General features: G+C 36.1%; 1 protein-coding gene across 6 annotated transcripts in view; it reads right to left on the bottom strand.

Annotated features, from left to right (window-relative positions):
* Positions 1 to 25,235, bottom strand: part of CNKSR2 (connector enhancer of kinase suppressor of Ras 2) — a 317,996-nt gene that overhangs the window by 143,734 nt on the left and 149,027 nt on the right. For all 6 annotated transcript variants that reach the window (XM_002719953.6, XM_002719954.6, XM_008272442.5 and 3 more), the window contains exons 6-7: positions 9,757 to 9,876; positions 2,322 to 2,381 (exon numbers count right to left, since the gene is read on the bottom strand). In XM_002719953.6, the coding sequence (XP_002719999.1) occupies positions 2,322 to 2,381; positions 9,757 to 9,876 (180 nt within the window). The remainder of the gene's footprint in view (positions 1 to 2,321; positions 2,382 to 9,756; positions 9,877 to 25,235) is intronic.

The following is a 25,235-nucleotide window of genomic DNA, read 5'->3' as shown; positions in this document are numbered from 1 at the left end:
ATTTTTTGATCCCCATAACACAAATATGAAGCTGCTACAATGATTCAAATTCAATGTATATGTATCTCTTCTTTCTAAAAAAAAAAAAAAAAAGCAGGGGTAAATTTCAGTAAGTAATTAAAATAGTGAATTAGATCAAGAGAATGTTGATTTTAAAAAGAAAATGCCTGTAAAATGCTGAGATCATGAGATCATAACTTGAGGGGAAACACATTGTACCTCAGTCTTTAAAGGAACATAGCATAAATATGTGATTTGTCATGTTTACAGCAGGTGATAATGGAATGAACCGAGGCCTTCAGCAACCAGGCAGTCAATCAGATGCTTCTCCATCCATACATGCCTGTCCCTGTGGAGCCCCAAGATACCCTCAGCGGGCCCCTGTAGACGATGTCCCCAGTCAGCAGGAAGTAGCCAGAGAGACTCATCGTCGCCCCCTTTCCTATCATCAAAAGGTCGGGATGGTAGCTTTGGGATCCGCATGGAAGGAAGGCCTACACTCCCGGGAATGGAGAGTCCCTACCTGTACTTGCGGGGAAGAAACTCCTTGTCAAGGTCCCTGCGGGTGCCTAAAGGTCAACCAATGAGGATCAGACCCGCCTCAACCTTTAACCCCCATGCCCTGAATCTATAAAAGAAGCCCTCCCAATCTCTGACGCGTGACTTCCCCGGCCCCTGCTCTGTTGCTCTGTTGGGACCCGGGAACCGTCCCCGGGAGCAGAACCCCAATAGAAGCTTGTCAATTAATTCATTTGTCTGCTTGGGAAGATTTGTTATGTGCCAGACACCTTGCAGTCATAATCTCTAAAAGAAAAAATAAATTCAAATATCAGCACTTGCTAATGTAAGAATAGAATGGGAATATGGGATTACCAAATGCAGGGACAATAAATTATTTTACTGATTCTGCTAATGCTCAACATGATCACTTCCTATCTGTGTATATAGAGCACAGCTATTGTTCTCCATTCCACAGTTTTTCCTACTTATTAGTTTATTTGATTTCGCAACAATCTAGTGGGCAATACAGTGCAGATAACTCATTTAAAATTTATAGTTGAAGAAACTGAAGCAATCAGAGATTCAGTGACTTGCCAAAAATTACAGTGCTATTAAGATGCAGGATCTATTAAGATTGTAGGATCTATGCCTAGGGACTTCCAACCTACTGGTTACAAGATTCTCAAGACTTAGAGTGCCTCAGAATCACCTGTTAAAAGAGAATCTTTTAAAAAGCAGACTAAACTAGCCTCTTTTTGCTTTTTACTTGTTAAACTTCTTATTTGGCCTTTTTACTGTAATGTAAATTTAAAATGTTATCTTAGAAACTAAAGGAGGGAAAGTGAAAGAGGGAGGGAGGGAAGCAGGAAGGGACTAGCACTGTGTTCTTAGAATTGTATCTACAATGGGCCAGTGCTGTGCCTTAGCAGGTAAAACCTCCTCTGCCTGCAGTGCCGGTATCCCACATGGGTGTGGGTTCCAGTCCAGGCTGTTCCACTTCCAATCCAGCTCTCCGCTATGGCCTGGGAAAAGCAGTGGAAAACGACCAAAGCCTTTGGGCCCCCGCACCCCTGTGGGAGACTGGCAAAAGCTGCTGTCTCCTGACTTCTGATTGGTACAACTCTGGCCCTTGTGGCCATCTGTGAATGAACCAGTAGATGGGCTCGCTCTCTGCCTCTGCCTCTCTGTGACTCTGCCTTTCAAATAAATAAATAAATCTTTTTTTAAAAAGCACACTGAATCAAAAACTAAATAAAAATTGAAATTAAAAAATTTTTTAAAGTGCAGCAGACGGGTTCCTAGACTGATTGAGTGGGATGGGAGTAAGACCTGACAATTTGCATATGATGCAAGTTTTCAAAGGAGTTACTCAGCTGATTCAGGCACCCTGCTGTGAAAACTACTCAGCTACACTGTGCTGCCCTTCTATTGAAGTAAGTTGAATTATAAGGCAAGTATTCAGAAAACCTGATTTTCTCTAATGTTTCTTTGTCCCATGAATTATGTCTCTTAAAATAACCCATTTGATAGACAGAAGCAGATTCTTTTAGGTGTCACAATAACTTATCCTGAAGCAGAAAATACTGAACAAAGACAAATCTTTGGCCACAAAGAGAAAATACCTGATTTACTTAAAGTAACCAAACAAAATGATTAGAATTCTAATTAAAACAGCACCTAAAAACTTAGTATGTCTTTAATATCTCCCATCTGATCATACTTTGAGACGTCAACCTTCAGTCATTTAAGATACATAAGTTGTTTAACAATAAAAGGGAAAAAAAATCACACGCCACACTTTGAAATGTTACAATACTTACATTTTCTGTGGTGCCAGTAATTACATGGAGGCCGTCATATGTTGATTTAATATACATACCCTAAGAAAAAGACAGCATCAGAAAAAAAGTGAAGCAACTGGAATATTTTCAAGCACATTATAATCTCACTTACAAAAAAATTACTCTATCAAATTAAAATTGCCACATGTCCCAGGGATGATCCATGACTTCACAATGCTGGCTTTAAGTTGGTAAGAAATTAGTATCTGAAAGTTCTATTTTCCCAAATTTCTTCAAAGAAACCTACATTCATTTTAAAAAATACTTGATAAGTGAATTACCTTCGAGACTTATAATAAAATGCATCATGGTGATTCAGTACTTTGAAGAAAGAACATACCTCACAACTCCCAAAATCTGTACTATGCTAGTGTGGCAAAATAAAAGTTACATGGGAAATTCAAATATTGCTATGGTATTAGCTTGTTTATTTGATGCATACTACACAATAAAAATTAAGTTACTACAGAGGCACTTCAACTATAGCTAACTAATGCTAGAAGAACAATTAAATATTATTTGTGTAAACCTTGTTTTCCTATTTTGTAATATCCTATATATCTACCTTCATTTCTTATTGATAAAATTTTAATAATTTCCAATTATTTCTACATTAGCAATTAAAGGATAATGGTGTGGCAATCTCCACCAATAAAGTGGACAAAATTTATTTTATATTGATAGAAAGCTATTTTAGGAAAAGCTTCATAAAAGTTGAAAAATTATCCAGAAATCCTGAAAGTGAACAAATTGTAATAGCAAATTAAAACTTTAAATTATGGATCGCAATGGAATTTTAAAGAACTAACATTTCAATAAAGGATTTGTATTTTAAATATTAAATAGCCTAAGTAAATAAGAAAAAAATAAGTGATTTAGTGAATGAGTTTTTTCCCTTTTAAATTCTCTTTTGGAGAAAAATCACTGGTAATTTACCTATTCAAATGCTTTTCATTTCAAAATACTGATTTAATAAAAAGTAATTTTATTTAACTTCAAAGCTGAAATGTAATATGTTTGACAATAATCAGCAATACCAATGCAGAAAAAGTATACATTTAATACTTATGGAAAGAAAACAATTACTATAATATAAGGAATATCTTTATGTTAATACTTAAATACCTGAATATATATCTAATTTCATTGAAAGTAAAAGATAAAAAAGAAGCAATGAAGTCCATGGTATGAAACTATTGAGAAATAACTGGGTAAGATTTAATTCTAAAAAGTCATTTTACTAATGTTGTATGTCCAAAATGTTATCAGTTCCAAAAATGGCTGACCCTGGGTCTCTAAAGTGAAATGGGATGAGTGTAATTTTAAAAGATGACCACTTATATGTGAACTCTTGTTTCTTAAATGAAAGTTCACCACTTTTTATGAAATAAATAGCCACAAAAACTACAAACAGAAATAAATTAACATATTGGCCAGTAATTCCTTGCTATAAGCTCATGGTAATATTAAACTTTACTCCACTGACTGGCATATAAACCTATTTAAATTTGAAGTTAATACTTACACCATTATTCAACCAAAGTTAAATACAGTATTAGTATAAAACTTAGAAGAGGACAAGATTCTGACAAATATCTCCTTAGTGAAAAATAAGACTGTACAACAAATTAATAAAGAATCTTAAAATACATTTCTAAGAGGCAGGCACTAAATGTTGTTTTTGTTTTTTACATAGAAGGATTGTGAGAGGATAAAGTAGAAAAAGACATTAAAGAAAGAATATATATTGCTTGAACATATAAAACAATAAAATAATCATTATCCATTATTACCTATTACCATCACTAATATGTGTTACAGTATGTCAAGGAATGTTTTAAGTATCTTACATTGTATCACAATAGCTTGAAACTGAGGTATAGAGAGGACAAGGAATCTGCCATATGTGATGAAGTCAGATTTCAAACCTGGGCAGTCTGACTCCAGAGTCTACTCTCAATTACTAGGCTCCTGATTTACGGATTTCCTAAAAGTGAGGAGAGCTAAATTAATTAACTTTTCCTATTAAAACATAATAGTGGTATCTTTCGATATTAAAGTCAAACACTCACTGTTTAACATCTATTCAAAAAGACAAGCACATATGTAGTACATGAAATAAATTGAAAATAATTGGATTCGATATTTTACAGATTTATTTTAATCACATATCTTTTCAAGTAGAAGTTGATTATATTTCTCTCTACATTTCTTTCAACACTGCTATACTGCTTATGAATTAAAGATTTTCAATGGTCCCATAAGTGGTTAGTATCCCAACAAACATGTATAGAAAAGATATTATAAATAGTGGGATAATAAAAAAAATCATGGCAATAATCTACTTCTAACTAAGAAATAATACAAGGAGTCTTCAAAAATTTCATGAAAATGCATACTGTGAAAAAACTTGCATGGATTTCAATTTTTTTGCACCAAATAAAATTTAATTATGTTTTTCTATAAACTTTTTGAAGTAGTCTCATATTTGTGTGTAATTATTACATGTGAAGAACTTTAAAAACCTGACTGCAAGCTACTGCACATATTTAGAAGTGACAGGAAGAAGTTTGTATTATAACAATGTTATAAAGTATATATTAAAGCTAATTTTTCAGATGAAATACTTTTCAACTATTTTCAGATATATCTACTGATGTGCATAGAGTTCAATTCTAGACTTATAGTCATGAGCAATAACAGAAATAAAGTGCAACTAAAAAATTCTACAAGAATGAACACATTCAATTTTATGTAACATTTTTATTTTTAGTATCAATAAACAATTTGTTATAACTGCTTTTAGTAACCAAAACTGACTTATATCCTTCTGGTAGTACTAATGAGAAAAACAGCCAAAAAAAAGAGAAGAAAGTAGTTTCTTGGAGAATTTTCAAATTAATCACCCTCTAAGTGATGAGGAGTCCACAGAAATATATCTGATTACTTGCTCACCTCTGAGAAAGGGTTAACAGCAGGAGGACATGTAATTCAAATGTATATTTTTGGAACTGAGACAAATATGGCCTACCTTTTCATCAAAACCTTCATTCCTCCTTTTCTCTTTTAAACAATTAATTAATTCTGGAGCAGACTTGAACAGCTCCCTTTTTGCTCAGCTTGCCAAAATGACATTTGTTTCATTCTGTCTCCAAATGTTGGTTAACCAACAAGAGCCAAAGCAACCTCACAGTCAAGTTGGTATAATAAGGCATATTGGGAGATAGTCCAAGTACTAAATAGAAAAAGAGCCTTCTGAAGCCAAAAGGCTTTCCCTCAAGGATGCTCTCCAGCCCCTTATTCTCTATTCCACTTAGCTCTTGGCTCTGATCCAGTATTGATTTGTTCCAATAGCTCTTATTTTCCATCCTTTATTTCAATTGCTGTTGAAAAACAATGTAGAAGAAAGTTTCATATGATTTAATCATAATGAAGCATGTTCTCACCATTCTTTATAAAGGATGAAACTAGAGGGAGGAAGCATGGGAGAGGCTGGATAATGGGAACCAAAATACAATTGGTTGAAGGTAATGGGTTTTGGAGTTCTGAAGTACATTGGGGTGACTATTGTTAATGATCATGCATTATATTTGGATAAAAAGCTGCAACAGAGGAACCAGTGGGTTCCAAACACAGAGAAAATGTAAGAAAAAGGAAAGGCTAGTTATCTGATATGATCAGTTTCCAAGGTTTAAATATGTTAAATTAGTGCACTGTACCTCATACGTATTATATGTGAATATAAAATTGCTAAAAAAAAATAAAAAATAATCATCTGAAAGAGGGAGGATCCTCAAATCTACTTATTTCAAATGTAATTAAGCTTACTTAAAGTGAGTGAATTTTAAAATGATAGTGGAATAATACATGAAAAATCTCCAGTCCTTTCCCCTTTGACATGAATTACAACAATTTTATACTGTACTCATTGTATTAATATTCAACATTTACAGTTTTTCTTTTCCTATTTTTGAAATATTGTTCCCATGAAATATTGTCAAGATTCTTTTATAAATGAATTTCTCTAAGTAGTAATATTTTTAAAGTTATCTTCGTAAGTTTCTCACACCTTTAGCAATTTCAAATTTGATTGTGGGATAATTTGATTTGTTCACATATACTCCATGTAGAATTACTTGGGCTCAACTCTACTTCTATTTTTTACTACCTATCTGATACAGAACAAATTGGTAAAGATCTGTAATTCTATTTTCTCATTTATAAAATTAGAAAATTAATACCTACTCTACAGTGTTATAAGGAAAATACCTGGCAAATGATAGAAACGATAGTCCTATATTTCTTTTTTCTCTTCCAGACCTTTCCCAGACTATGGAAGTAAATCTTGTGCTTTGCATTTTAAGCTCATGACTGTTCCAAAGAGCAGATTTTGATCTCCCTCTTTTAAATAATAAAAGACTTGGCCAGAATTATATCTTTATAAAAATCAAAATTTCATGAAGTCCATTTATTAGCATCCTCTTGATTATGTTAACATGCTTATTTCCTTCCATGATCTGAGTGGATTAGAGGAACAAAATCAGGCTCTTTTCTCAGAACATCATCTTTTTTTTTTTTTTTTGACAGGCAGAGTGGACAGTGAGAGAGAGAGACAGAGAGAGAGACAGAGTGAAAGGTCTTCCTTCTTCCGTTGGTTCACCCCCCCCAATGGCTGCTGAGGCCTGTGCACCGTGCTGATCTGAAGCCAGGAGCCAGGTGCTTCTCCTGGTCTCCCATGCAGGTGCAGGGCCCAAGGACCTGGGCCATCCTCCACTGCACTCCCGGGCCTCAGCAGAGAGCTGGACTGGAAGAGGAGCAACCAGGACAGAACTGGCGCCCCGACCGGGACTAGAACCCGGTGTGCCGGCGCCGCAGGCAGAGGATTAGCCTATTGAGCCACGGCACCGGCCCAGAACACCAAATTAAGAACTACAGACTTGGAAAGTTAAAATGAGCTTTAGGTGCGATCTGCTCCTGTGCTCCCACATTCTACTTACAAAACAATCAAGACCAAAGAGGTGAAGTTTACTCCCTCACCTACCTATGGTCACTCTCATAATTACATTTTACCTAAGTGATTTGTATCTCGGTGTTAGGACTTCTGGTCTAATATTATGTAGTATTAATTCATAATTTTCAACTCTATGTGCCATGCTTACAGAACTTCCTTTCCTTTAGAACTACTGAAAGAGATATGGAAAGGAAAATCTGCGATTTCATAGGCTGTGGTTTCTTTCTTTTCTCTCTCTCTCTCTCTCTTTCTGTTTCTCTGTCTCTCTCTCTTTCTCTCTTTTAAATAAGACTAGACTTTGTCTATGTAACCAAAAGGAATACAGTAATTCCCCCATAACCTTGGGGAGTATATTGCCAGTGGATGCCTGAAACAACAGATACTACCAAACTCTGTATAGTATGCTTATGCTAAGGTTTAACTTGCAATTAGGCAAATAAGAGATTAATCATAAAAATAGAACAATTAAAACAATATACTGTAATAAAAGTTGTATGAATGCACTCTCTCAAAATATCTTACTGCACTTTCATTTTTCTTAACTTAAAATAAGCACCTTATTACTTCTCTTTGTCATATGCAAATTGTCAGCATCATTACTCTTGTGTTTAGGGGCTACTACTAAATAAAATAAGGGTTAATGGAACACAAGCCCTGTAATATCACAACAAATAGTCTAATAACAAAGATGGCTACTAAGTGATTAATGGGCAAGTAGCATACATGTATAGCATGAATATGATAGGCAAAGGTATGAATTGTATTCTGGGTGAAACAGCATGGGATGGCATGAGATTTCCTCATTGTACTCATGATGGCATATAATTTAAAACTTATGAATCATTTACTTCTAGAATTTTCCATTTAATATTCTTAAGACCATTGATAATTATGGATTAGAAAACCATAGAAAGCAAAATCATGGAAAAGGGGGTACGAGTGTAGTAAGAACTTAAAATAATAATTATAAATATTAGAAATAATCACTAAAAACCGAATAAAGTCAGATACAACACTTACAGGTTACAATGATGACATGTAACACTGTTGACTATGTCTGATATCTTTATTTTCATTTTCCTAGGTAAACACCCACAAAAGCCACAAAAATATGAGGAACTATGGATATCCAGAAGTAATTTGCCAAATATCAGGAGAAAAGTCACAGTACAGAATAGATGATCTCAAACCGCAAAGTCACTGGTGTTCAGTGAAGGCTTTGCCTTCTGGAACAGTTTTTAGATATATTTTGAGAAAAAGTCAAGTCACATAAAAAGTTAAATCTGCTTTTAGATCTTTAAATATATTTATTGAATTCCATTACTAATGCTAGTTTCCAAGATTTCTATTTTTCAAAATATAATTGGTAAAATCATCTCAAGGGGAATGTAGAAAGACTGTAGCATTAAACCAACATGTAGTTGTGTAATAGGTAAGATCTTCTCCAGCCAGTTTTTTTTTTTTTTTTTTTTGTCTCTCTCATCAATATCAGTTTTACATGGTTTCTTTCTACAGGCTTATCTGGAAAAAAATTCTCCCTTTGGTTAAAATTAGAGCCAATATACTTTATAATCAGGTGAACAAAATATAAAAGATGATTATCTTTATTATAATAAAAAATATACCTTGTAGATGTTAGCCCAGTGTTGCCAATATCTCTAAGAATAGATATGAGTGATAAACAATATCAGTGGTTTTTTTTTTTTTTTTAGCTTACTCACCACCCTAGGGGAAGGAAGAGCTATTAAAATCAGGACAAACTAATGTACAACAACAAATAAAATACCTACTTGCATGGGAAGTTAACATTGTGGATATTTATCATAAAATTCTTAACTTAAAAAATTATTTATGGGGGGTTGGGGGAGGAGCAAGGGAAAGGAGATTGAGAGGAGAAGGAGCAGGAGAAAAGAAACAGAGCTTATTTCCATTCACCAGCTCATAGCTCACTCCCTAAATGCCTATGACAGTCCTGAGCCGGAAAGTCAATCCAGGTCTCCCACATGGGTGGTAGGAACCAAATTACCTGTGCCATCATTGTTGTCTCTCAGGGCCCTCTTCAGTATGAAGCTGGAGTCAGGAACCAGAGCCAGGTATTTAAAACAGGTACTCTGATACAGTTCACCCCATAAAATTCTTATCTTAAGGAATGCATTCAAAGCTAAATGAATATCAAATTAAACAGGATAATTCAGAAATCACCATTTTTCAATTCTTTCATTTTATCTTTATAAAGCTTCTTATCATGACAGACTTTTACTACCTTAACTCTTCTAGGAGAAGAATACCAAAATGCTCAGTATCTGTTGAAAAACATAAACTTCCATAATTGGATACTGCTTTGCCGACAGGATTAGCTGTCTGCTGATGGATGGTGGCTTTGATAAACATAGTATCTCTTACCAGCCCTTCACTTGGTTTGATGTTTGCGAGCTGAATCACTTCCAGGTGAGCAGACTGTGAAACCAGAGGATCTGATGACAGGGATATGATATGGTCACAAACTCCAGAAAGAGTTTTACACTGGAAGCAAAAAAAAAAAAAAAGAAAGAAAGAAAGAAAAAGAGTTATTGTAAACACACGTTATAAGTAGCATACAAATCACCATTTGCTACATTTTTTTTAACAAGGAAAAGAAACAAGAAAGCAGTTGGCATTTTATTCTGTAAAGCCTGTATAAAAGAGGCTTGCATTTGGACTCAGTGGGTTATGCCACTGTTTGAATGCCAGAATCCAATATTCAAGCACCAGTTTCATTCCCAAGTACTCTACTTCTGATCCAGTTTCCTGCTAATGCTCCTGGGAAGGCAGCAGCAGATGGCCCAGGTACTTGGGTCTCTGCCACCCATGTTGGAGATCTGGATGGAGTTCCTGGCTCCTGGTTTCCACCTGGCCCAGAACTGGCTGTTGTGGCCATTTGAGGAATAAACCAGCAGATGTAAGAACTCTCTCTCTCTCTGTTACTCTGCCTTTCAAATAAATAAGTAAATAAATCTTTAAAAATCGGTATAAGAGGATATCCAGATGAAAAAGTATGTAAACATTCACATAACACATCTATAGTCTTATTTATGGATAACTATATAACTAGTTTTAAAAAGGTTCAGTAAAAATGCATGTTATTAAAAAACAATACATGGATTTCAAAATTTATTTGCACCAAAATAAACAGCTTTTAATTCCATTTTCCACAAACCCTTTTGAAGTCTCCTTGTATGACAGTACTCATGAAAGTTTTGGTTAAGTGTTACTCGTATTTCTTTTATTTGATTCATCACACCTAAAATGATTGTCCCAAAATGATCTTATTAATCTGGGGAACTTCTTGAGAGTCATGTGGTTGAACTGAATTAAATAATACCAAAAATGTCACTTATTTTAAGAATAGTTAAGTAAAAAAAAAAATCTGACCAAGGTCCAGAAAGAGGGATCTCTCATGTCTAATTGATAGACTCTTCCTACTTAACTGTCTAGACTTTCTTGTTCAAATTATATTGGTAAAATGTTTCCTATATCCTCTAGGCCAAATTTGCTACTTCCTAAATTTTGCTTTCTTAGCAATCTATGAACAGTCTGAAACTGTATGATAGATATCTTCATGTTCAAGTCATCTCTGACTTCTCTGCCTCATCCCACCTACCATCCACACCAGGTAGACAGATTATAGAATATATAAGGCACTCAGTATATTAGTTGAATGAATTAAAGAGCAAATAAAGTTTAACATTTAATAGAGTAGGTGGAATAAGGCCAGAAACCCAGTGCTTTAGTCAGGTAAGTTCAGTCATACTTACACAAAACAGACTTAAAATATATTTTATATTCATAATTATATGGTTAATATGTAAACATGGTAATACCATGAAGAAAGCAGGACATGAATGATGAAGCTTCGCATATGAAATATGATGGCCCTCCAATGCTTCAGAATCTCATTGTACTTACTGAAGCCTGGTTTTCATTATTTGAGATTTAAAAAAAATCTTTATCTTAAGGTGAGCTCATATTTTGCAACAATCAAGTTGTTACCTGCTGTCCATCACCAACAAGTTCTGTGATCACTGTGTTAGTATACTATAAGGGAAACAATTTCCTTTATCTGGTCAGGATAAGGAGTTTCCGTTTATTTACAGGACTGTCCTTGTTCCATAGTCTGTGCTGGGCTGTTTCCTCTTGCTTACAGAAATTGCTAGGCTGAAATTTCCTTTCTAATCACACTTGTGCTATTTGCATCTGCTTCTCAAGGGTGCTCTTTTACTGTGGTTATCAGCCCCTCAAAGACAGACAATAGCCACATAATACTACTACCCCTGGAAAGAACAAAGGCTTGATATGAAGACATTTGTGGACAATCACCACATTGCCAATGACTCCTGTGAATGTAATTAAGTTATTTTGTATCCTTGAGGCTGTTTATTCAGGTAGAAAATGAAAGCAGGTCGAAAAAAATTACTTAAATATGGTTTACATGCCAAAACATAATATACTAAAAATAAGTTCAATCCCAAAGGGACAAATACCACTTGTTCTCCTTGATAGGTGACAACTAACTGAGCACCAAAAAGGAAACCTGTTAAAGTGAAATGAACACTATGAGAAACGGTGACTTGATCAGCCCTCACCCTGACTGTTGATGAGCAGCTTAATATGTTATCCCTCTTAGTATTTTTTTTGTTTGTTCTACTTAATACTTTTGGTTGAATACTGTAATCAATACACAATTCTTCTTAAGTGCTGAAACTTAACTGAAAAGTGATCGCTGTTAAATATGAGTGGGAATAAGAGAGGGAAGAGATATGCAATTCAGGACATGCTCAAGCTGACTTACCTCAAACGGTAGAGTTAGAAACATACCAGGGGATTCCAATTCAATCCCATCGAGGTGGCATGTACCAATGCCATCTCACTAGTCCCAGTGATCAATTTCTGTTCACAATTGATTGTAATGATAGGACTAAGAACCAAAGGGATCACATAAACAAGACTAGTGTCTGCAAATACTAGCTGATAGAATCAAAAAGGGAGAGAATGATCCAACATGGGAAGTGAGATACACAGCAGACCCATAGAAAGGCAGATGTCCTAAACAGCACTCTGGCCTCATAATCAGCCCTTAAGGCATGCGGATCCGGCTGAAATGCCCATGAGAGTATTTCAGGCATGGAAAGCCAAGACACTCTGGGGGAAAAAAAAAACTAAATGAAAGATCTCCACGAGTGAGATCCCAGTGGAAAGAACAGGTCATCAAAGAAGGAGGTACCTTTCTCTGAAGGGAGGAGAGAACTTCCACTTTGACCATGGCCTTGTCTAAAAATGATCAGAGTCAGTGAACTCAGGGGGCTTCCATAGCCTTTGCAGCTCATGACAAGAGCCTAGGGTGATTACTGATGCCATAAACAAGAGTGTCAATTTGTTAAGTCAACAACAGGAGTCACTGTGCACTTACTCCTCATGTAGGATCTTTGTCCTTAGTGTGCTCTACATTGAGATTTAATGCTATAACTAGTACTCAAACAGTATATTTCACTATGTGTTTCTATGTGGGTGCAAACTGTTGAAATCTTTACTTAATGTATACTAAACTGATCTTCTGTTAAAAAAAATTATCAATTCCCAACTTGACTCTCACTGGGATTAAACATGACAATAGGTTTGATCTGATTTCATCATCATTTAAAAAATCATCTATTATTTTTCACTTTATGTTTCTGTGTGGGAGCAAACTGTTGAAATCTTTACTTAATGTATGCTAAAGTGATCTTCTGTATATTAAGAGAATCGAAAATGAATCTTGATGTGAATGGAAGGGGAGAGGGAGTGGGAAACGGGAGGGTTGCGGGTGGGAGGGATGGTATGGGGGGGAAGCCATTGTAACCCATAAGCTGTACTTTGGAAATTTATATTCATTAAATAAAAGTTTAAAAAAAAAAGAAAATGAAAGCAGGTCGAAAAAAATTACTTAAATATGGTTTACATGCCAAAACATAATATACTAAAAATAAGTTCAATATAGATGCTACACAAAGACACTAAATAAATGCTTACTTTTCTCCCTGTTGTGTTCTCTACCTTCAGTGGGCCCAATCCTTTCTCGTGGGATGAATTATTTAATTATTCTTAATTTCATAACCTTGTTGACCATCTTACAATGATCAATAATCACACTGGCCAACCTAGTTTCCTGGTCTTAACAGAGAGTTCACATCTCTTTACTTTCTTTGATGTTCAAGTCTAAATGCTTCCTGTTACAATAAACGTATTTACCCTCAAGAGCTTCTAGGCACTGTGCCAACAGGAAGACCATTCCCTGGAAACAGGAAACCCAATTAGGCCAGCTTTGTGCAAGTGTGACCTGGGCAGTCATACAAGGACCTACACTGGGTTTTATATTCTGTCACTGCTGCCTTGGAATTCTTAGTTGTTTTTAAACAAGGTGCTAGGTATTTCCATTTTGCAGTGGGTTTAACAAAATATGTAGCACATATTGAGATCCCATTTTCTATGTGTATGTGTGCTTTTATTCTCCTGAAAATGTTCATCAGCAGTGATAGAGAAAGCACAAAATGACAGTACATATACAAAAACTGGCTGCAGTTAAAATTCTACTTTTGACAGGAAGAAAAACATTTTATGATATTTAAATCCTTAAACTACTTCTTTCCTTCTCTATGAGGTCATATTTTTATTCTTATTTTCTCTGTATCTCAATGGAGGAAATAACATTAATTCTGAAGGATTTCTATATAGGATACTTGGACTACAGGCTAATCTGCAGGTTACTAAATAAATATGCTAAAAGAAATCTTTTGAAGTTCGTATCAATTGAAGAATATGTCAAAAGAGTTCAATGTATAAATAAATGATAAAGTAACTGGTATATATACATGGCTTGAGATGTGTAAATTACAACATTCAGGGCCTCATACAACACAATGCTAGTGAGCAATAGTGGCCTTCCTATTCAATCACTGGTAGCATTTACAAGTGGGGTAGGAGGAAAGGCAGGAGTACTAGGCTACAGACATTTCAGGAAAAAGAAAATACCAACTAAGTCCACTGCATTAAGTTGCAAAGCATGTTTCCAGATTCTTCTTGAGTAATTATGTTTGCCAAATGCCTGCTATGTGCTAGGTGCTGTTGGGAATACAAAAGGTGAGTAGAACATTGACTTTACCAGCAAAGCTACCAAAATTTAACAGACTAAAGATCTTGAAAAAAATATAAAGTATTAGAAAAGAAACTCCAATATAACCTTGCTGTCTGTTTTAGAGACAATGAAATAAAACCTTTACATTGTAGCATTTGGCACTTGACTAAATGAGCCAATTAGAAGCGGTATAAAATGGCCTCGTTCTATATGCAAATTCTATACTCATTACTGCATCATACATCAAGCCACTGCAGGGAACTCACATTAAGCATACTGCAACAAAGTACCAGGGAAATTCTTTAACAATAACACTCTGATAAAAAGTAAATGTGGTCATTGGTGTTTATTCAGTGAAATCATATGAGGTGTTTTATGTTGTTATCTTAAAACATACTATCTATCATCTGTTACTACATAAGAGTGTACTCTAGAAAAAAACTATAATGTAGCAAGAAAAATAATTTATAATGTCATTTGATAAAATTTGCAGAGCATCTACCATATGCCTAGCACAATGCTAAATGCTTCACATTCATTATCTCATTTATACTTATATAAACTCCCTAAAGTAGGTATTATTACAGCCATTAAACAGAGTAGAGAACAAGGCTAAATAAGTAGAACAAGGTCACTGACTTGGCAAAAGGTCTTGAATTCTTAATATTGTGTTTCTTTCTTTTTTTTAATAAATATTTTTTATTTTTTGACAGGCAGAGTAGACAGTGAGAGAGAGAGAGACAGAGAGAAAGGTCTTCCTTTTGCCGTTGGTTCACCCTCCAATGGACACTGCGGCCGGCGCACTGCGCTGATCTGAAGCCAGGAGCCAGGTGCTTCTCCTGGTCTCCCATGGGGTGCAGGGCCCAAGCACCTGGGCCATCCTCCACTGCACTCCCTGGCCACAGCAGAGAGCTGGCCTGGAAGAGGGGCAACCGGGACTAGAACCCGGTGTGCCAGCGCTGCAAGGGGGAGGATTAGCCTAGTGAGCCACGGCGCTGGCCTAATATTGTGTTTCTCTATTTCAATTCTTGGATCTCAACTTCTGTTTTTGATTAATTTCATTTTGTATTGTTTAAAATCAATGCATATATTAGATGGATGCTACATAACATATTTAAACTACACAGTATAATAAAATGGAAGATGGGCCTTCAAGTGTTCCAACTTAGAATTCAGATTAGAAAAGAATAGTTGGACTGACACTGTGGAAGACATGGATTTCTGGGAAAACTTAAAGCAATTTTAGGAGCAAAAGACAACTGCATTTTAGCTAGAAGATGACTTGTGGCCACTGTATAAAGAAGAAATTTTTGTAATATTTATACTTTAGGGTTTCAAATTCTACTTATCTTTAGCTTAAAAACAGAAGAAAAAATTGAACATAAAATCAGAGTCAACAAATAATGTTTCATAAATAAAGCTAAAGGTAACATAAATGTTACAAATAACTCTAGATTCTGTTATAAGCTACCCACGATGGTGACAAAGGATGAACAGCACTAAATTACAAGTAACACAGGGTTGGCTATGTTTTAAGAAACTTTTGACAGAAGCATTCCATATGCTGGATTTAATGGTATTGTGGTGATTTTTCCTCTTGATAGTTTATATTAATTTCAAATAGAATTAATATAATTCATAGATCATGCACTAATCCTGGAATGGAAAGTTTCCATGTTCTCTTCTAAATACTATATTTTATAAATAGTCATGTGTCCCTTAATAACTTATTTTCTAAGAAATGCAACATTAGGTGACTTCATAATTATCTAAACATTATAGTACTTACACAAACTTGAATAGTACAGGCCAACCCCTCAATGTGGCCTCTTAATGCAATCAAGAGATGTGGGAAATATGAGATCTATGAAGCTTCTACCAACATAAAATGTCACAATTTTTACAATAAGCTTTTTTTATAAGTAGAAAGAATGCACTCTGAAATAACAATAAGTATACCACATACACACAAACCAGCACTGTATCCATTTATCATCATCATTATAAAGTAATATGCACCATACATAATTGTGCTATAGTTTTTTATATGAATGTCACAACAATATGCTTATTATATCAACATTAACACAGACACATAAGGGGTTGATTACACTATCACTAGGCAATAGAAAAATTTCAGCTCCATTATAATCTATGGAACCACCAAGGATCATCAATGTCATTATGCAGCACATCACATTTTATGTGTGTATGTGTCTGTGTGTGGCTAGTTCACCTGAACATACTTATAAATGAATAAAAGGTTTTAAAACAATTTTTAAATTAAATTTAGCTATTGTAATAGGACATTTAACAAATACTCCTACATTGGGGCCAAAGCTGTGGCGTAGCAGGTAAAGCCACCACCTGCAGTGCTGGCATCTCATAACGGTGCCAGTTCGAGTCCCGGCTGCTCCATTTAAATCCAACTATCTGCTATGGCCTGGGAAAGCAATAGAGGGATGGTCCAAGTCCTTGGACCCCTGCATCTGTGTGGGAGACCTGGAAGAAGCTCCTGGTTTCAGATCCGTGCAGCTCCAGCCATTGTGGCCATCTGGGGAGTGAACCAGCAGATGGAGGATCTCTCTCTCTCTTTCTCTCGCTCTTGCTCTCTCTCTCAGCCTCTCTGCAATTCTGGCATTCAAATAAATAAAGCTTTAAAAATACTCCTACATTAATATGTTACAGGGGAAATGTTGGAGGAGAAATTATGTTATCTTGGTTCTCTGTCTCACAGGCAAGAAGAATTGCCAAGCTGATGGCAAAGAGATTTTAAGCACAATTTCAAAGGAAAAAAAAAAAAACAACTTGACAATCAGATTGGCATTCATTTACCAGGCAGGGACAAAAACCATCAAAAGATCTCATTTACAATTCTCCATCCAGTCTGGCCTGCTGAGGGTGGAGGGTGGGATAGGTAACTTGTTTTCACAATAAGCTGTGAGCTCCCTTGCTATTCTCATGGTATATTTGGAGATTCCAAAGGAAACAGGGCTGCCTGCTTGTTCTTGCTAAGGATAACATTTTTGGGGAAGGAAGCAAATATTTTATATCCCAAATTCCACTGGGATCCCCTGACTACCTAATAACCCATCCAACTTCTCACAAATATATTAACCAATAATAACAGAGATCATTCTTTAATTACCTTTGAGCAATATGCTTTCACTACCTGTGAGTTTATTAGATAATTTCTAGATTATGTTTTAGCTACTGATTTCCAAAAAGAAATGCACAGTGTTCTAAGTACAAACAATATAAAAAGCTAAGGATCATGATAGAAGTTTTAGGTCAGCCTGGGAGCACACTCAGGCATGGCTGAGCTACTTAAAATATTTTTATTCGCTTTTGTTAATGAGTATAATACTGCTTAGATAATCCTAGAGTGTGTTAGAGCAGATAAATGGAAGTATCTTCAGATTAAATAAAGAAAATAATTTCACATAGTAAAGGATTCAATGTTCAGTAAGTTAACAAAATGTTTAACAAAAAGAAATGTCAACTTATGGGGTATATATGAGGGTACTTCAAAAATTCTACGATGGGCCAGTGTCATGGTGTAGTACGTAAAGCCCTCTCTCAATGCCCGCATCCCATATGGATGCCAGCTGCTCCACATCTTTGCACTTGAACCAGTGCCCATATGAGATGCTGGCACTGCAGGTGAAGCTTAACCTTCTATGTCACAGCACCAGTCCCAGCTGCTCCACTTCTGATCCAGCTCCCTGCTAAAGTGCCTGGGGAAGCAGTCGAAGATGGCCCAAGTCCTTCTGTTCCTGTCACTCATGTAGGAGAACTAGAAGAAGCTCCTGGCTTCTGACTTTGGCTTGGCCCAGCTCCAGCTGTTGTGGCCATTTGGGGAATTAACCAGTGGATAGAAGACCTCTCTTTCTCTCTCTCTCTGTAAACTCTGCCTTTCAAATAAATAAATCTTTTTTAAAAAAATTCCATGGAAAGTAAATGAAAAAATAAGTTTATTTGATGTAAAAGTTTTTTGAAATTTGTGTAGGAGTTATTCATAATATGAACTTCCATGAATTTAAGACCGCATCTATGGCTTTCAAATTTTTTTGCACCAAATTAAACTTATCTTTAGTTTCACTTTCTATATACCTTTTTAAAAAGATTTATTTATTCACGTTAAAGGCAGAAATAAAGACAAAGAGGGAGAGAGACAGACATCTTTCATCTGCTGGTTTACTTTCTAAATGACTGTAATGGCCAGGGCTAGATCAGGCTGAAGCTAAGATCTAGGAGCTTCCCCAGGGGCTCCTACATGGTTATAGGGGCCCACGCACCTGGGCCATCTTCAGGTGCATTAGCAGGAAGCTGAATCAGAAGTGCAGCAGCTAGGACTTGAACCAGTACCCATATGGGATGCCAGTACTCTAGGCAAGGCTTAACTTACTATGCCACAGCACCAGATGCATCTACATACATTTTGAAGTATACTTGTACACATAAATATCAAACAAGAACTTAAAACACAAAACCAAGATAAATTAAGGAAATAACAGATGGATACAAATTTCAAGATGGCAATTTTTATGTGAAAGCTATATATTAATGGTAATACAGAAAACATCAATGAAATTTTATTTTAATGAAGTGTGTATATGTTAAAATAGTTATTAATATTCCAATTAAAATTATCTAGAAAACAGAGCATGTGTTTTGTTTTATTCTTTGGTTTAGATATTAGCAAAATTTTGTATCTTAAGTCCTAAAAGTCTATGACTTTATGATGAAATTTCCTACTATATTTGGAGAACAAGAGAGGCTTTGTTGTAATTATTCTTATATTAAATAAGGAGAACTCTATATTATATAAGGCTCTTTCTGAATGCAGTATGCTTAGACTCTTAGGATGAAAGGTCTTCAAAAATGTGTGGAGAGGCTGGCCCTGTGGTGTAGTGGGTTAAGTCGCTGTCGGCAGTGCTTATATCCCATTTGGGCACTAGTTTGGGTCCCAGCTGTTCTACTTCTGACCTGGATCCCTGATAATGCACCTGGGAAAGCAGCAGAAGGTGGCCCAGGTTCTTGGGCCCCTGCATCCACATGGGAGACCCACAAGCAGCTCCTGGCTCCTGGCTTTGGCCTGGACCTGCCTTGGCTATTGTGGTCATTTGAGGAGTGAACCAGTGGATGGAAGATATCTCTCTGTCTCTTTTTCTCTATCTCTATAACTCTGCCTTTCAAATAAATAAAATAAATCTTTTTAAAAAATTAATGGAATGCATGTATTATTAAAAATTTGATGGTATCAGGTTGTAGATTTAGGCTTTTGATCCATTTTGAGTGGATTTTTGTGTAAGTTGTAAGGTAGGAGTGTTGTTTCCTACTTCTGCACATGGATATCCAGTTTTCCCAGCACCATTTGTTGAAGAGACTGTAAAATTTCATTTAACATATAAGTTTCATGTATTTCATATATTCAGGATTTAAGAACAAAGTGATACTTCCAATCCTACCCTCCCTCCTGCCCATACTCCTACCCTTTTTCCTGCATCCTCTCCTATTTCCTATCTTTATTTTTAAAAAGATCTATTTTCAGTTTATTTAATGACTGTAAAGTTCACCTTACACTGAGTTCAACAATGAGTATGACAAAAAACAAAACAAAACAACAACAACAAAAAAACACTGAGCCTCAACAGTAGAGACAAGGGCCTTAATAGTCATCAAATCTCAAAACATACATTTTCACTCCAATACATTACATTTTAGTTACTTTATTAGTTAACCCAGAGGAGGGAAAACATATGGTATTTGTCTTTTATTTTAACATTTATTTGACAGGTAGAGTTATAGACAGTTAGAGAGAGAGACAGAGAAAAAGGTCTTCCTTCCATTGGTTCACCCCCCAAATGGCTGGTACGGCCAGTGCTGCACTGATCCAAAGCCAGGAGCCAGGAGCTTCTTCCTGGTCTCCCATGTGGGTGCAGGGGCCCAAGCACTTGGGCCATCCTCCACTGCCTTCCCAGGCCACAGCAGAGAGCTGGACTGAAAGAGGAGCAACCGGGACTAGAACCCGGTGTCTACATGGGATGCCAGCACCTCAGGTGGAGGATTATCCAAGTGAGACATGGCGCCAGCCCCGTTATTTGTCTTTTTGAGATTGGCTTATTGCAGTAAGTATAATGATTTCCAGTTGCAACCATTTTGTTGCAAAAGACAGGATATATATATGTATGTATATACACACACACACAAAAAAAAACTGAGTAGTACTCCAAAGCATATATATACAATAATCTCTTTATCCAGTCAAAAGATCATAGACATCTTGGTTGATACCATATAAGCTATTGTGAATTCAGCTGCAATAAAGATGGTGGTACAGATAACTTTAATATGCTGATTTCTTTTGGTTTGGGTAAAATCCAAGAAGTGGGATAGTTGGATCATATGGTAGGTTTATATTTAGATTTCTGAGGTGTCTCTATATGGTCTTCCACAATGGCTGGACCAGTTTACATTCCCACCAACAGTGGATTAGGGGACCTTTTTCCCCACATCCTCACCAGCATTTGTTATTTATTGATTTCTGTAGGACAGTGACCCTAACTGGGGAGAGATGAAACCTCACTGTGGCTTTGATTTACATTTCCCTGATGGCTAGTGATCCTGAGGATTTTTTCAAGTGTCTGCTGGCCATTTTAATTTCCTCTCTTGAAAAATGCTTGTTAAAGTACTATGCCCGTTTCTTAACTAGATTGTTTGTTTTGTTGTTGCTGAATTTTTTGAGCTCTTTATAGATTCTGGAAATCAACCCTTTATCAGTTTCATAGTTTGCAAATATTTTCTCCATTCTGTCAGCTGCCTCTCTACTTTGCTAAGTGTTTCTTTTGCAGTGCAGATGCTTTGCAGTTTGATGCAATCCCATTTCTCAATTTTGCTTTTGATTGCCTGTGCTTCTGGGGTCTTTTCCAAGAAGTTTTGCCTTTGCTAATGTCTTTCAGAGTTTCTCCAATGTTCTCTGGTAACTTGATGGTAGTGAGTAGCTAGATTTAGGTCCTTGACCCATTTTAAGTGGATTTTTGTATAAGGTGTAAGGTAGGGGTTTTGTTTTTACTTCTGCATGTGGAGATCAAGTTTCCCCAGTACCATTTGTTGAAGAGACTGTCCTTGCTCCAGGAATTGATTTTAGCTCCTTTGTCAAAAATAAGTTGGTTGACGATGCATGGATTGATTTCTTGAATTTCTATTCTGTTCCATTTGCCCCATAGCATATCTTGAAATCCGGCACTGTGATGCCTCCAGCTTTGTTTTTGTTGTCTAAGACTGCTCTAACTATTCAGCATCTCTCATGCTTCCATAGGAATTTTAGTATCAATTTTTGAAGATATGAAAAGAATGTTGGCATTTTGATTATGACCACATTTGAATATGTAAATTGATTTCAGTAGTATGGACATTTTGATGATATTGATTCTTCCAATCCATAAACACGGAAGATTTTTCCATTTTTTTTAAGTCTTCTTCTACTTCTTTCATTTTTTAAAAAAGATTTTAAAAAGTCACAGTTACAATGAGAGAGGAGATGCAGAGGTCTTCCATCCACTGGTTCATTCCCTAGATGGCCACAATGGCCGGAGCTGCATCAGTCCGAATCCAAGAGCCAGGAGCTTCCTCTGGGCATCCTACATGGGTGCAGAGGCACAAGGACTTGGGCCATCTTCCACTGCTTTCCCAGGCCATAGCAGAGAGCTGGATTGGAATTAGAGCAGCCAGGCCTTGAACTGGCACCCATGTGGGATGTCGGCACTGCAGGTGGCAGCTTTACCTGCTATGCCACAGCACCGGCCCCTCTTTGATGTTTTGTAATTTTCATCGTAGAGATCTTTGACATCCTTGGTTAATTTTATTCCAAGACATTTAAATTTTGTAGTTATTGTGAATGGGATTGATCTTAGAATTTCTTTCTCAGCCATGGTATTGTCTGTATACAAAGGTTATTGATTTTTGTGTTGATTTTATATCCTGCCACATTACCAAACTCTCTTATGAGTTCCAGTAGTCTCTCAGTGGGGTCCTTTGGTTTGCTTATACATAGAATTAAGTCATAGGGATAATTTGACTTCCTCCTTTCCAATTTGTATCCCTTTGATTTCTTTTTCTTGCCTAATGGTTCTGGCTAAATCTTCCAGGACTATCTTGAATAGCAACTGTTAGAATGGGCATCCTTGTCTGGTTGCAGATCTTACAGGGAATGTTTCCAGTTTTTCCCCATTCAATAGGATGCTGGCTGTGGGTTTATCATAGATTGCCTTGACTGTGTTGAGCAATGTTCCTTCTATGCCTAATTTGCTTAGTGTTTTCATCATGAAGGGATGTTGTATTTTTTCAAATGCTTTCTCTGAATCATCTGAGATAATCATATGGTTTTTGTTCTTCAGTTTGTTAATGTGATATATCACATTGACTGACTTGCAAATGTTGAATCATCCCTGTATAATGGAGATAAATCCCATTTGGTCTGGGTGAATGATCCTGCTTATGTGTTGGATTCGATTAGCTAATATTTTGTTGAGGATTTCTGCATCAATGTTCATCGGGGATATTGGTATATAGTTCTCTTTCTCTGTTGTGTCTTTTTCTGGTTTAGGAATTAAGGTGATGCAGGCTTTATAGAAGGAGTTTGGGAGGATTCCCTCCTTTTCAATGGCTTTGAATAACTTGAGAAACATTAGAGTTATTCTTTAAATATCTGGTAGAAGAATACAGCAATGAAGACAGGCCGTCCTGGCTTTTCTTTGTTGGGAGGGTCTTTATTACTGATTTAATCTTCATCTTGGTTATTGGTCTGTTTAGGTTTTCTGTGTCTTCATGACTCAATTTTAGTAGACTATATGTGTCCAGCAATCTACCCATTTCTTTTAGGTTTCTTAATTTGTTGGTATACAGCTCTTTTCAGTAATTCTTGATGATTCTTTTTATATCTGTGATATCTGTTCTTAAGTTTCCTTTTTCATCTCTGATTATTGATTTGGGTCTTCTCCCCCCCCCCCTTTTTCTGTTGCTAAGTTGGGCCAATGGTGCACAAATTTTGCTTTTTTTCCTTCAAAAAAAACCCAGCTCTTCATTTCACTTATCTTTTGTATTTTTTTGGTTTCAATTTTGTTTATTTTTGTCTAGTTTTAATTATTTCCTGTAAATAATTTGGGGTTTGATTTGTTGTTGTTTTTCTAGGTCCTTGAGATGCATTTATAGCTTACTCAATTGGTACCCTTCCAATTTCTTTATGTAGCCACCAATTGCTATAAAATTCCTTATGAACATTGCTTTTGCTGTATCTCATAAGTTTTGATATGATTTATTGTTTTCTTCATTTCAAGAAAGTTTTTGATTTTTCTTTTGATTTATTCAATGACTCACTGTTTATTCAGGAGCATGTTGTTCAGTCTCCATGTATTTGCATATAATTTAGAGATTCTTGAGTTGTTGATTTCCAGCTTCATTCCATTGTGGTCAGAAAAGATGCATGGTATGATTTTGAATTTTTTGAATTTGCTGAGACTTGCTTTATGGCCTAACATATGGTCTATTGAAGAGAAAGTTCCATGACTTGATGGCCAATGGACAAACTTGAGCCAGGACAAACCTAGAGCCAAGAACTTCTTTCATGTCGCTCAAATATGCAGCAGGGGTGCAAGCACCTGAACTGTAATCTTTTGCCTGCTGGATAGTAAGCAGATTATCCAGGTCTCAAACTTGCACTCAGATATGAGATGTTGGCATTACAAGTGGCAGCTCACCCTTTCTACAAGAGCAACTGTCCCAATACAAAAAGCTTTTGAAATATATGCCTAGTTTTTCCATAATACCATTTTCTATGAACTTTTTGAGAAACCCTCATAGGTATGGACTTCAATTTTTTTGCACCAAAATAAACGTTATCAATGATTCCATTTTCTATGAGGATATTTTTGAAATCTTTTATTTAAGGCACACAAACTTCATGCATTTTATATATACAAACTTAGGAACACATTGATTTTTTCAACCCTCTGGCCTGTACTCCCACACTTCTTCCTTCTCCCTCTCCTATTCCTATTCTTATTTTTTACAAAGATGTATTTTCAGTTAACTTTATACTCATAAGATTAATGCTACACTACATAAAGTGCTCAAAAAACAGTATGAGGAAAAAAAGTAACACTGTTCCTCAACTGTCCAGAAAAGAGCTGTACAAAATCATCATATTCTATGACATTTTGAAGTGTCATCATAACATTCCAATTTTATTCTAATGTTAAAGTTATATCACATACAGCAAAAACTAAAAACTTCAAATAGCTTCAAAAAGCAACTGTAACTGCAAATAAAATTCATCTAAAGTTCACTCCAACAAGTGGTAGCTTTGGGATCTGCAAGGAGAGAAGTCTTACACTTCTGGGAATGGAGAGTCCCTACCCACACTTCCGGGAATGAAAAGTCTTTGGCAAGGTCCCCATGGGTGCCTAAAGGTTAACCAATGAGGATCAGACCTGACTCAATCTTTAACCCCCATACCCTGTATCTATAAAAGGAGCCCTCCCAACCTCTGACGCATGACTTCCCTGGCCCCCCACCCTGTTGGGACCGGTGAACCTCACCCGGGAGCGGAATCCCAATAAAAGCCTGTATATTGATTCATCTGGCTGGGAAGATTTGTTACGCACTGGACATCTTGCAGATGGTGCCAAAACCTGGGAGCTGAGGGTGTGTGCCTCCCCTCTCTGGGTTCGAGACA

Source organism: Oryctolagus cuniculus, chromosome X (assembly GCF_051225735.1).
Source record: "Oryctolagus cuniculus isolate XC-2025 breed Fujian yellow rabbit chromosome X, ASM5122573v1, whole genome shotgun sequence".
In the NCBI taxonomy this organism is placed as follows: Eukaryota; Metazoa; Chordata; class Mammalia; order Lagomorpha; family Leporidae; genus Oryctolagus; species Oryctolagus cuniculus.
Note: the sequence above shows the minus strand (reverse complement) of the source record. Positions and strands in the feature narration are given on the sequence as shown.